The 14,069-nt window shown below is 29.2% G+C and overlaps 1 protein-coding gene and 2 pseudogenes across 1 annotated transcript; all 3 read left to right on the plus strand.

The window, feature by feature from the left end:
* LOC116842070 overlaps nucleotides 1-2,431 on the plus strand; it is a 3,012-nt pseudogene extending 581 nt beyond the window's left edge.
* A 2,255-nt stretch (nucleotides 2,432-4,686) lies between these two features.
* LOC116842068 lies at nucleotides 4,687-9,138 on the plus strand (annotated as a pseudogene).
* A 612-nt stretch (nucleotides 9,139-9,750) lies between these two features.
* Nucleotides 9,751-13,405, plus strand: LOC116842067. Its single transcript, XM_032810728.1, has 9 exons — nucleotides 9,751-9,894; nucleotides 10,227-10,346; nucleotides 10,491-10,608; nucleotides 10,976-11,240; nucleotides 11,531-11,647; nucleotides 11,711-11,801; nucleotides 12,766-12,911; nucleotides 13,067-13,196; nucleotides 13,287-13,405. Exons 1-9 carry the CDS (start codon nucleotides 9,751-9,753, stop codon nucleotides 13,338-13,340), a joined length of 1,185 nt encoding a protein of 394 aa, XP_032666619.1. The 3' UTR covers nucleotides 13,341-13,405.
* Nucleotides 13,406-14,069: the final 664 nt, after the last annotated feature.

The raw sequence follows: 14,069 nt of genomic DNA on the forward strand, positions 1-14,069 counted from the left end.
TAATATAGATTCTATAGTGTTATAATTTTAATATGTTCGCTGTTTACAGTTAACACCTTTCTTAACTATAGAATGCACTTCGGATGTCGTCATGAAAATTTTTTCTACAATTTTATATTTCTGTCTATACGTAATGAATTATCACTCGTTCTGGATTAACAAGCAAACTGTAAGTTTATTTCACTGACTAGTTTAATCATTAGCCTTTTTACAGAACTATTTATATAAATACGCTTAATTGCATATCAGAAATATTTAAATTTTTATGTAAATGTTTATCTATTTTATGTAATCCTTTTTCAAATTTTACAATGAAGAACGCTATAAAGTGTTATTGACAGGTGAGATATTTATTGGATCATATTCAATATGTTTATAATGAAATAAAAGACGAGAATGAGATCGCTATTATAGAAAGTTATGGGTACAAAGCGAAACGTAACGCGATTATTTTCGCACGTAAGACATCTGTTATCTTTGCCATAGATTGCAACATGAATTAATCACTACAATCGCTACAAAAATTAAATAATCAGTTTGCTCCACTTTGCAAATTTTTAATTTGACTTATATATATATATGTATATATATATATATATATATATATATATATATATATATATATATATATATATATATATATTTTTTTAGTAAGTGATATAAAATAATAATTTAATGTGTAATGTAAAGCAACACTTTTTTCTTCGAAGAACATTCGATAGTAGTGAGGAAAAGAAAGCAAATAAATATAAAATATTTATCATTTCAGTATTTCGTTAAATTGTATATAATTATACTATTTATTTAATCATCCATAGTATTTGGCATATCGGCCCTATTTATTGCTGTTGCCCAACTATGGCTGCCATTCTTCCTAAATACATTTTTGCTCATAAATGTTTCTCAAACATATGCGTCGGCGTACATTATAACCGAATACTTTATCGATGAAGAGAAATACTTTTATTTAATCTTGCTTCACATGAACGTAGTCTTTTGCCTAGGAACATTTGCGCTAATAGCTACTGGGACAATGTACATAGTATATATTCAATGTACCTGCGCAATATTTAAAGTCGCCAGGTAAAGATATGGATAGAATATAATATAATTAGGAATATAAATATACAACATCGTTTTTATCGTTTTTTATAAATTCATAGATTGTATTAAGAAAACTGAATTGATTGCAGTTATCGCATCGAGCATGCTATGGACATTAATATTACACGAACAATTGATTTAAGGAATTAAATTAAAATCTATAATGGAATAATTTATGCTGTGGATATTCATCGTAAAGCTATGATGTCGGTATTTATTTTTTAATACGTGTAGTAGATGTGCATATCCGTGCATGCGTATATATATGCGTGCGCGTATGTGTAGCAAACATGTAATAACGTTTACTCTTGCTTCTAAAGGTTAATCAAATTTTTTTTTTCGTCTTTCGATGGATTGTTTTGTTGCATATTGATGTGCATTATAATTTGCTTGAGTCTCAATCTGTTTCAAGTAAGTTTTGTTTTGTTTTGTTTCCAAATATATTATTTAAATATCTCGTGCCCTGTTATAATAATCAAATCCAAGAAATAAGTAAAAAATCGGAAAAGATACATGCTCTATATTATGTTAAATATATGTTATAATGATATATGTTATTATTAGAAAATCACAAAAATAACAGAGGCCGGATTTTCAGAATTAGTAAAATTAACCGTGATTTGTTTATTTTAATAAATAATTAGTAACTGCATCTACCATACATATTAAGCTGATTTACATTAACTAATTTTTACTAAAACAAAGAATGATGAAGAATAATTTATGCGCGGATATTATGTTTTGTTTATTCTGCCCTTTAATTTCTCGCGATTTTGAAATAGATGTAAGCCAAACATATGTAAAATAACTCATCTCTATTGCGGGTTTCAGGTTTTTCAGATTATAACATTTGGAGGTAGTGTAGATGAGCTGATTGCACATGTCGTAATTGTATTTGTTCTACTTCTATATGTATTTATATCCAACTATTTCGTGCAAGAAATTTTAGATCACAATAGTCAAATATTCGCAACTGTGTAAGAAAATAATAATTTTACTATTACGTATGAGCATTTTTGTTTTGCGAAGCGCCCGCAGTTCATTGTAACTTGTTAAGTGAATGTGCAAGTGTTAAACATTAATTCTACATCTACTTACAATTTTCGATAATTTAAGGTCCCCTTTCATAGATACAATACTCGGTGGTATACAGCTACTTTGTATATACAGAAAATGGTACTCTTCTTGTTGCAAAGAGGCACGAAACCCTTTACAGTGGATATTGGTGGATTGTACGCGGCATCCTTAGAAAGTACGACTACAGTAAGTATAATATATCTCACGTTGTGTTGTACGAAAATCTCAGTCTAATATATTTGAACGAACAATATACAAGGTAGAATCATTTTTACAGTTGATAAATATCTCCATGTCTTACTTTACTGTTTTATGTTCTACGCAAATATGAAACAAAAGATTATCATTTCGCAACACGTAAGAATATACGTAATAAATTTAAACGATGTCAGCATCTTTGGCCTCTTCCGTTCATTGATATAAAATATGAATTATGTAGTATATCTTACTCTATAATATAACGTACTGTGAATAGTTAGTAGACAATTCCTTTGAATGAGGATGTTTAAATTTTTCGAAAATAAATGTATGAAATATAAAGCAATGTACAATTTAGAATAATGCCTAAAATATCGATCTATTAGTAAGAACTTTGTCCGAGTATTCTGGAAGGAAGCAACAACAAGCCTTACAGATGTTTGTTTGGATTTACGATTGTGAATCTCCGCTCATAAGCATCAAATAATAATATTCCGTTTCTTTAGTTTTTGCCTGTTGATATGTCGACAGAGATGACATGACTCAGTAAGAAGCTTTCAGAACGAGTCCGAGAATCGAAAGTACTTAAAACAATAAGAACGGGATAATGAGGACTATTTTCTGCTTAGACATTTTGTTTAATATCGCTTTCAACTTTCAGAATTTCGATATTTTGGCATGTTTTTTAATTTTTATTTTGAACGCTGTTAAGGAGACTCGCGGCGCATTTGTTATGCGAGACAGCGAATCGATATCGAATTGTATCACAAAAACAGCAAATCTAAATTAAACAATTTCTCTAAATATAAATAAATTCTTGTCTCTGTTATCGCTTCATCCCTTGTTTTCCCTCTTTTTCGTTCGTTCTTTTGATCCCTCTAATAGTACTTATATTATATATTTTTTATAAGTTTAGTGCATAGAGAAAGTGTATTACTATATAGTTTGTTAAAATTTATACGCATAATAATATACTTTAGAAAAGTAAAAAATTAAGTAATGTAATTTGCTAAACCTATGCTCTTTATGATAAATTTTTATATTTGCCATTTACAGAGTTTTCGAATGCAGAATACTCTTCCGATTTTATTCTTAAAATTTGCTCATGACACACATGTGATACACACATTTAACACTTAACGATAACAATTTTACAAAATCTTTATTATTAATAAATTAAAAGTGATACTTAGAATATGTTTTTGATAAAACTGTCTATTGAGAAGAATTGGCTTAAAATTAGTATGAGAAGAATTGCATGAAAAAGTACCTTAATACAAAATAGACAAAAGTTGAGGAGAATTGGAGAAATATGACTGCACATTATGGAAAAGATTATAGAAGAAAGAGATACTTTTGGCAAAAAACATGCTTTATGTATATGACACACTTAACTGACAATCGAACGATAATCGATGCAGCGTTACATAAGACTACCGACTGATACAATTATTAAAAGGTCTGGCGTAACAAAGGGATATTCCGCTGGACTCGCGCGGGACGTTAACGCGGTGCACGCGTACGTGACTGTAATCGTGGCTCGTCGCCTGGATGACCGCCGCGATTATCGCGAATCGAAGTGACATCGTGAAACACGATCGCTGCGAGCCATAAGAACTCGCCCTCTACCGCTGTCATCAGTCCTACAGCCGAAATTTCAAGGGAGAAACTGCCTGAGAGCACGGAGAAGGTCTCGTCGTGAAGCGTCGCCAAGTATCACGGATCGAGTCGACGAGGAAGATGCTGACATCATGTTCTCCGCTTCGGTCCGCCTGAAGACGACGGAAAAGATCTGGAAAGTAGACCCTTCTGGACCTTCAAGTGAGAGTCCGCGTCGGTTGCTTCCGCGTCGGCGGTTTGCAAGGAAAAAAGAAAGAGAGAGACGTTCCTGCTACAATGAAATGTACGAAAATATGAAACTATAGAGTAACGACTATATTCTCGGTCTATGGTCAAAAGAATGTACCATGCAGTATTTTTTATGGGAAATAAGCACATGCGTAGAAATTGTTACCCCTGACGAATCGATCGCTTAATCACCCATATTTACTCTAACAACCGCAAGATGCAGGTGTTTCGATCTCACGGTAACACTTTACAGTATATTGCGTCCTATTTGTATTAAATTAGGCTATTTACGATAGAATTTTTGTTGGAAAGTGGAAATATAATTTATGAAACATTTAGTATATAACATTTAAATATATAACAATTTATGAAATATTTAGTGGCACGGATGGAAAGAGGGGATGAACATACCCTCGTCGAAACTCTTACGTTTAAACGCGTCTCGATATTCGAAGAGAAATGATCTGTCTTGTGACTGAGTATTTGAACATCAATCGGATACTTCTACTCATGATTGGAATGTGGCCTTATCAACAATCGAAACTCGTTCAACTTCAAATGATCTTATATTACGGAGTTTTCATAAGCATCAAGTATTTCAAATATGTGAGTATTTCTGTAATAATCATGTACTAAGTCAAATCATTATAACTTTTGCAGCTATCTTTCAACAGTATTCATGTGGAAATGTAATTATTTGACGTAGATTATGCCGTTGTAGGTATTTTTAATTAATGTGCGAAGATATCTCTAATTATCTAACAGGTCTATCTATTAAGTTCAGTCTATCTATTCAGTATTATCTATTAAGTTTGAAACATAACCAGATATTTATATTTCTTGCTCTCACTATTACACTGTAACGTTAGATAATTTTGGATTTTTATTTAGACAACTAATTAAAAATTAAAAATTAGAATAATAGATGCGCTGGTGTCAGTTTTATAATAAATTTGACATTTTCAGAATACAGCTTTCTTAACTACAAAACTCACTTCTGCGTTTGTCATTGATGTTCTGTCTTAAACATTTTTTTTTTCTATATATATGATGCATTACAATTTATTCTGTTTTAATAACCATTTTGTAAGTTAAATCAAATTAGTCATATATTTCACTTATAAGTCACTTAACCATATATTTTACATTACCGTCTTTATAATTAAGCTTACATTATATATATGTATATTAATGTTATATACATTTTTTTGTGTATAATATATCTTTTTTTATACCTTACAAAGAAAAGTGATATATAATATTGCTGATGCATTAGGTGAAACATATATTGGAGCAAATTCAGTATATTTATAATAAATTAAAGAATGAGAATGAAATCGCTATTATAGAAAATTACGGATATAAAGAAAAACGTAATACAATTCTGTTTATACGTAAGATATTTTTGGTGATTTTCATAGATTACAAAATAAACTAAAATGTCGTAATAAAAATTAAATGTTTAATTAGCTCACTTGTTTGCATATATATAATTTAATGCAAGATATTTATCAGAGTTGAATATAAACTATAATTTGATGATATACATATATATATATGCACATATGCGCGTGTACGTATATTTAAGCGAGGAAATTTACATTTATAAAGAAATTTGAATTTTTATTTTCTTTGCAAACAACTAACACATGGTGATAGTGATAGATCAGGTCGAATAAATGTACACGGAAAAAAAGATTTCGTTGAATTAATCAAATATCTGATCGAATATGAACGATTCAGAAATTCTGATTGAAATAGAGAAAAGTAACCAAAAGCGACATAGACCTCTTAAAGCGACATACCTCTATATCTCATATATTAAATGTTGTATTTTATTGAAACTAATATAAACATAATCCGTTTTATCAATTAAATCATAAAAAATTTATACTTGGTTATATTTCTTGTTCCTTTATATGTTAAATTAGCAAATATCGAGTTTTAGAAATTCGCAAATTTTACTTCTATGATTTTTATTGACAAATTACGTAGACTAAATAGCGATAATTATTATTTCGTTCAATATTAAGTTCTTCTACATTTGGTTTTTATAAAAATATTTTTTGAATATTTTTACCTTCATCATTTTTTTACTGTATAACTTGAAAAATTTTATGAGAATTTGTCTTAAAGTGACATACCTACAGTATGCGATAGGTGCGATACTCTGTGACTAACATAACTTGATTAATAACCTCCCATTGTGACGTGACATTTGTTTATTTTAAAGTTTAATTTTATTTAGTTTAAAAATATAACATATAAAATATGTGAGAAAATGAAAAAGATGAAAAAAGATATGTATTTATTTAATTATATTTCCTTTTGTAACATTATATTTTGAATAAATGAATATTATTCAACCATTAAACGTATTAATGAACTATTTATTATCAAATATTATCATATATATGACATGTTATATAAATTCCAATAGGTATATCGCTTTTGGCACCTATTTTCTTTGAACTCCATTTTCGTGCGTTTTACAAAAACATTTTTTGTTTTAAATCGAGAAACAATTTCAGTAAAAATGTGATATTACCTAATAGGAGGTATTTGCAACTACATATATATATTTACATTTATATTTTGAGTTTTATATTAAGACATAACGTCCAAAAACAAAGTGATATGTCGCTTTTGGTGCCTTTACTTTAACCCGAATTTTGTTTAAGATAACAAGATTTTTGGTTGACTTAAACAGAATTCGAGTTATTTCAACCGGAATTTCTGGATTGTTCATGTTTGACCAGATATTTGATTAATTCAACCAAACCTTTTTTTCCGTGTAAAATATTCAACATTTCAATGTACCAATTCGGGACAATTAAGAGTATCTGTTTGAATGAATAATCTTTTACTATTTATAATGTTTTGCATATGCTGCCTAGTTATTGTTATCGTTCAGCCATGGTATCTACAGATCCTCAATGTTTTTCTGCTCGTAAACGAATCTCGACCACATCACCTAATATACATTATAACAGAATACTTTGTTGATAAGGAGAAGTATTTTCATTTAATTTCGCTGCATATGAGTGCAGTTTTTGTTCTAGGAACAATTGTAATACTAGCGACTGGAACAATGCTCATAGCATGTGCTAAATGGATCTGTGGAATCTGTAGACTTGCCAGGTAAGAAAATGAAGAAAATAATATAATTAAATAAATTGTAAATACAACAACGTTTTTATCGTTTTTAATAAATTTGTATATATCTTATTAAACCACAAGAATTGATTACAGTTACCGCATCGAACATGCGATGCAGTTTAATGTTACATAAGCTATTGATTTAACGAAAAACATTTTGATCTATAATAAAATAATTCATGCTGTGGACATGCATTGCAAAGCAATTACGTTGATATTTATTTTATAATATGTGTTCAATGTAATAATGTTGCAAAGCAATTACATTGATATTTATTTTATAATGTTCAATGTAATAATGTTTCCTTGTGTTTAAAGGTTGATCAAATTTATGGTGACCAATTTCGAAATATCATTTTTTTCCTTAATAATGTGTGCTGTAATTTGCTTGAGTCTCAATTTTTTTAAGGTAAGTATTGTCCTTTTTATTTTATGTTATTTGGGTAATTCGTGGCCTTATTTAATAACAAAATTAAAAACGGGGAGAATATACATATATATAATTTGTGTAATACCACGCATATAAATCATAAATATTAGCGATTAATTTTCCAGAATTAACGCGTCTGAGTTAAGGATTAATGTGAGTTGGTAAAATTATTATTTTTTACAGTTATATGTCATGTTACATATATATATATAATAACCGTTTGGGCCACGTTAAATGATACTCCGTTCATATATTATAATTATGTATATGTATTCATTTGTTATAATTACGTATACAGTACATGTTAGTTATATATATATATATATATATATATATATATATATATATATATAACTGTAACATGTACTGTATACGTAATTATAACAAATGAATATATATACATAATTATAATATATGAACGGAGTATCATTTAACGTGGTCCAAGCGGTTATTGGAACCGATTCACGCATCAATTTCGAAATAAGTTATTCGACGTTATTCGATTATAAATTATGTAACGATTACTTGTATCGAGTTCAGAAATTGGGTTCAGAACCGAGTAACATTTCGTACAGCCTTAGTAGTTACAATGTTTTATTTGTTTTTATAATTTAATTTGTTTTTGTTTTGCGATTTCAACGCATTAAAAGGCAATTTGCTGTAATCGATAATACTTATTTAAACAAGTGTCCTTTATTATTAATATTTGCTATATACTGCTTAATTATTATTATAACAACGTTTTAGATCTTCCAGATTATGTTGTATGGAGGTAGTGTCGAGAGGTTGATGTTACATTTTGTACTTTGTAGCGCCATTGTTATGTATATATTTGTAGCCAACTATTTTGCGCAAGAAATATTAAATCACAACAATCACATATTCGTTACCGTGTAAGAAAATATTCATATTACAAGAATATAATCACATATTACAAGCCTACAATTACGTTTGTTTTATGAAACGTCTACATTAATTGCTACTTACTTGTGAATGTACCTATATGCGTGTACAACTATCATTGTCCATTTACCTTGTTTAGTTCTCATTTTCATTTGTAGATACGACACACGATGATATGACTCCTTTGCACATACAAAGAATGATATTGTTTCTGTTGCAAAATGGCACGAAAAACATTTCTCTGAGATTCGGTGGTTTATTTTCGGCATCTTTGAAAGGTAGCGCCACGATAAATAATGAATCACATATTAATCATCAGTTTTTATATAATATATTCGAACAAATAAAATAAATCTTTTTTACAGTTGTTAAGCACCTCCATATCTTATTTCACCGTTTTATATTCTACACGATATTGATGCAAAGATCTGTCACAGATTTTGTCACATAGGAAAATATTGTAATGAGATTGTGAGTGTAAACAGTGTAAATTTTTTCGTCTTTTTTGCTGACTGTCGAATAAAGTTATGAGGAATATAAAATTTCTGTCTACTCTTCTATATATATACATATATATATATATGTTACACATCTCTTCGACGAGAAAGCGATCAATAGCCGGTACAGCGTTATATAAGACTAACGTCTTCTATGGAAAGTCTAACATAACAATGCTCGCCTTACAATGGAGTGAACGAAGATGGGAAACTATAGAGTAAAGACTATAATCGCAAGAGAATCTTATGTGTATTTTTCATATGAGAAATATTCACATCTATTAAAGTTATTTGTTCGTCGAATCGGTTGCTTAATCGTCCGCTTCTACCACAGTAAACGCAGGTGTTCCGATCTCACGGTGACATTTTACAGTACTTTCCGCTCTATTTGAATTAAATTAGGTAATTTACGATAGAATTTATGTTGGAAAAAGGAATCTACATAAGATACTTCGTGTCTAAGATAGAAAGAGGGGATGGACGGAACCTCGCAGGCATACTCGCAGTCAAACGTATCTCGATGCTCAAAAAGAAATGATCTGCTTTGAAACCGAGTATATGAAGATAAATCGAACACTTTTGCTTATAATTGGAATGTGGCCTTATCAACAATCGAAACTCGCTCAACTTCAAATAATCTTGTGTAATGGTGCTTTGATAAGCATAATAATATTCCAGGTATGTTGATATTTTTAATAGCTATTATTATGTAATAGATTATTCCATTATCATTTTTGCAGCCATTGTTTACTTGTTACCCACGTAGGAGTATGATTATTAAACGTTTGTCATACGGTTGCGTGTATTTTTAATTAGCGTATTAGGACATCTTTTATTTATGCAGAATATGGTTAATTGGTTTGCGTAGTAAATTATAAATGTCTTGCGATACTATTATGCGTAGAAGTAACTGACAATTTTAGATTTGCATTTACTAACTGATTAAATATTACGTAGAATAATATAGATAGCCCGATGGATTAGTTTTACAATAAAATTATCGTTTTCAGTTTACAACTTTCTTGACTACAGAAAACACACTTGTATTTGTTATCGATGTTCTATCTGAAACATTATTTTTTCTCCTACATCTAATGTATTATAACATGTTCTATTTTAACAACCATGTTGTAAGTTAAATCAAATTGATCTTTTAATCATATACTTTATCTTACTGACTTTATAAACAAGCGTTAAATAAATTTGTACATATATATTAATTTTTATATTTTATAAAGAGAAATTATATTTGATATTTTGTTGCCGTATCACAGGTGAGACATACATTGGAGCAAATACAACATGTTTATAATGAATTAAAGAATGAGAATGAAATCGCTATTATAGAAAATTACGGATACGAAGGAAAACGTTATACGATTGTGCTTACATGTAAGATATTTATTATGATTTTCATAGGTTGCAGAATAAATTAAAATATATCGCAATGTAAATTAAATAGCCAATTGGCTCGTTCTCACACATATATAAATAACTTAATATAACATATTTACACCAGTAAATAAAGTATAATAAAATTTGTATGTACACATATTTGTATATACGCACGTATACTTGCAAACAAAAAAGTTTATATTTGTATCAAAATATGAATTTTTATTTGTTTTTGCAAACCGAGACAAGGTGATAATGACAACAGAGCAAATAAATATAAAATGTATAAAATTTTAATGTAACAATTCCACATCCTGGGTAATTGAAAGTATCTGTTTAACGATTGTCCTTTTATTATTTATAGTCATTGGCATATGCCCTATAGTTATTTTTCTTGTCCAGCCATGGTGCCCACAAATCTTCAATGTTTCTTTGCTCGTAAATATATCTCAACCACATCCTCCTGCATATATTACAACTGAATACTTTGTTGATGAAGAGAAGTATTTTTATTTAATTCTACTGCATGCAAACGTAGTTTTTATTCTGGGATTGATTATTGAAATAGCAATTGGAACAATGTTCATAGTATTTAATAAATGGATCTGCGGAATGTTTAGAATTGCCAGGTATGAGAATGAATGGGAAGAAAATAATATCGTTATATAATGAAAAATTGTTCATATATAATTATATAAAATTATGTAAAATTATATATAATTATATAAAATTATATAAAATTATATATAATTATATATAATTTTATATGATTGTATATAATTATACATAATTATATATGGACAAATTTTATACATAATTTTGCATGAAAAATTTTTCATCGGGTAAATTGTAAATACAATTCATTGTTTCGTCTTTGATGAATTTGTATAGACTGTTAAGTTACAAGAATTGATTACAGTTACCGTATCGAGAAGGCAATGGAAATTAATGTTGCACAAACTATTGATTTAAAGAATGATACTATGATTTATAATGAAATAATTCACGCTGTGAATATTCATCGCAAAGCAATTACGTTGGTATTTATTCCATAATACAAATATAATGTTCATGTAATAATGTTTTATTGGTTTTGAAGGATCATCAAATTTCTAATGTCCAATTTTGAAGGACCTCTTTTTTGCTTAATAATATGCATTGTGTGTTGCTTGAGTCTCAATCTTTATCGAGTAAGTACTGTTCCTTTCTCGAATATATTTTTGAATACTTTCTTTTGTGTCTTTATGTAATAATAATAATAATTAGAACTAAACAAATGAATAAGCAATCTATGGAAAACTACAAGTATTAATCATGCGAATATATCAGAATCAGGTTTCTACTGTTGGCCAGACTAGACTCAAAATTATTATAACAGTTAATAATTAGCATCCCCGTTCAAATTAAATAATGGTAAAGTAATTTTGTCGTTAACTACATATCTTATTAGTTATATGAATTTGATATATAGGCGTGTATTTTCTGTTTGTTTCTGTTTAATTATTCTGAGATTTCGACTTGACTGTATGAAATTACTGTGAGATATATATAATTGAATTCTAATGGTATATATAATGATTATCCAGACGGCACAAACCTCTAAAACATGTCTTATAAACGTCCGAAAGACATACTATTTTATTTTGAAGACGTCTTTTAGAAACTTGTGCTGTCTGAGTAGATATATATTGAATATATATAGAGTGTTAACAATTCGCTCCGGAGCTACGGTGTACAGTTAAAACGCATGAAAATAATAAGGAAAGTTATGTGTCATTTCGCAATTTTCGTAATGCTTATTCTGTAGTTAATTAAATCGTATGAGCTACAGCTGCTTGCTGTATTATTTTACCTATCGAAATCAGCTGTTGCCTACCGTTGTTAAGAAATTGTCAGAAGCAAACCATTTTTCTCTTACAGACTGGAAGTTATCTTTCATTAAACATATCTATAGAGTCTGTTCTACTATTCTCTAGGCGCTCATTAGACTTATATAATTTAATTCATTACAGAATAAATATTGCGGAAATAAAAAAATGAAGTTCATAAATGTCCTAATTATTTTAACCCGTTCTACCAGTACACCGCGGTTCCGTAGCGAATTATCGGATACCCTGTAATTGGGATAATGGAATCCTAATTATGATATCTTAGATTTTCCAGATTGTATCGTTTAGAAGAAGTACAGGCGAGTTGATAGTACATTGCTTATTTGCCAACTTTATGATTGCCATTATATTCATATCCAACTATGTCGCGCAAGAAATTTTAGATCACAATAATCACGTATTCGCTACCGTGTAAGAAAATAATCATATTAGAAGCTTAATCAAGGCCGCGAGCGTTAGTTTTTTTAAGCGTCTGCAGTTACTTGTTACTTACAAAATGCATGTATATGAGTTCAACATTCTTTCCATTCACTTAATTTTCGTCAAATTATCATCTTTTTTTGTAGATACAGCATGCGGTGGTATAAAACTCCTTTGTATATACAGAGAATGATACTTTTCCTGTTACAAAAGGGCACGAAAACCTTTTCTCTGAAAATCGGATTGTTCTCGGCATCCTTAGAAGGTACTGCTACGGTAAGTGATAAATCCCATATCAGAGTGTATCGTACTTTCTATGTCTTGCGTACTCGAACAAACAACATAAAAATGTTATCTTCTCTACAGTTGTTAAGTGCCTCTTTGTCTTACTTCACCGTCCTATGTTCTACATCGCAATGACATACAAGTCTATCATATCGCGGCATAAAGGAAGGTATGTCGAATTGGAATAAACGGTGTCGAATTTTTCGCCTTCCTCTTTAAATATTAAATAAAGATTCGACAAATATAAGATTTTCGTGTATTTTTCATGAATAGTATACACACACATATACACATATCACCAACGATTAATTCAGAGTCGGTACAACTTTACGTGAAACTAATGCCAAATATTTGTTTGAAAAATCTAGTGTAACAAACGAGTGCTCGCATTTACTACATTATGATTATAAATACGTCCAAACACACAATAGTATTAAGTATATTTTCATGTACCATAAATTTCTTTCTGAATTTTACAAAAGGACCGATATAAAATATTGTTAATGTGACAGGTAAGATATCTATTGGAGAAATTGCAGTTTATAATGAGTTAAAAAATGAAAATGAAATCGCTATTATAGATAGTTACGGATTCGAAGCTAAACGTTGTACGGCTATATTTATATGTAAGATACTCACTACATTTTCTACAGGTTGCGATAAACAAGTAATGAACAATTAACGCTCTTTCTCTCTCTCCTTTTCTTTCTCTCTCTCTGCTTTACACATATATAACTTGCTCTTATTTTTACCAGAACATAAAAATATATAATAAAGTACGTAAAATAGGTAAGAGCATATATAATTTTTGCTTGATGGTGATAATTTTGATTATTGTTACATGCAAATGAATTTAAATTTGTA

This window comes from Odontomachus brunneus, unplaced genomic scaffold (assembly GCF_010583005.1).
Source record: "Odontomachus brunneus isolate Ranch 3 - 2012 unplaced genomic scaffold, Obru_v1 Obru_scaffold_021, whole genome shotgun sequence".
Classification (NCBI taxonomy): domain Eukaryota; kingdom Metazoa; phylum Arthropoda; class Insecta; order Hymenoptera; family Formicidae; genus Odontomachus; species Odontomachus brunneus.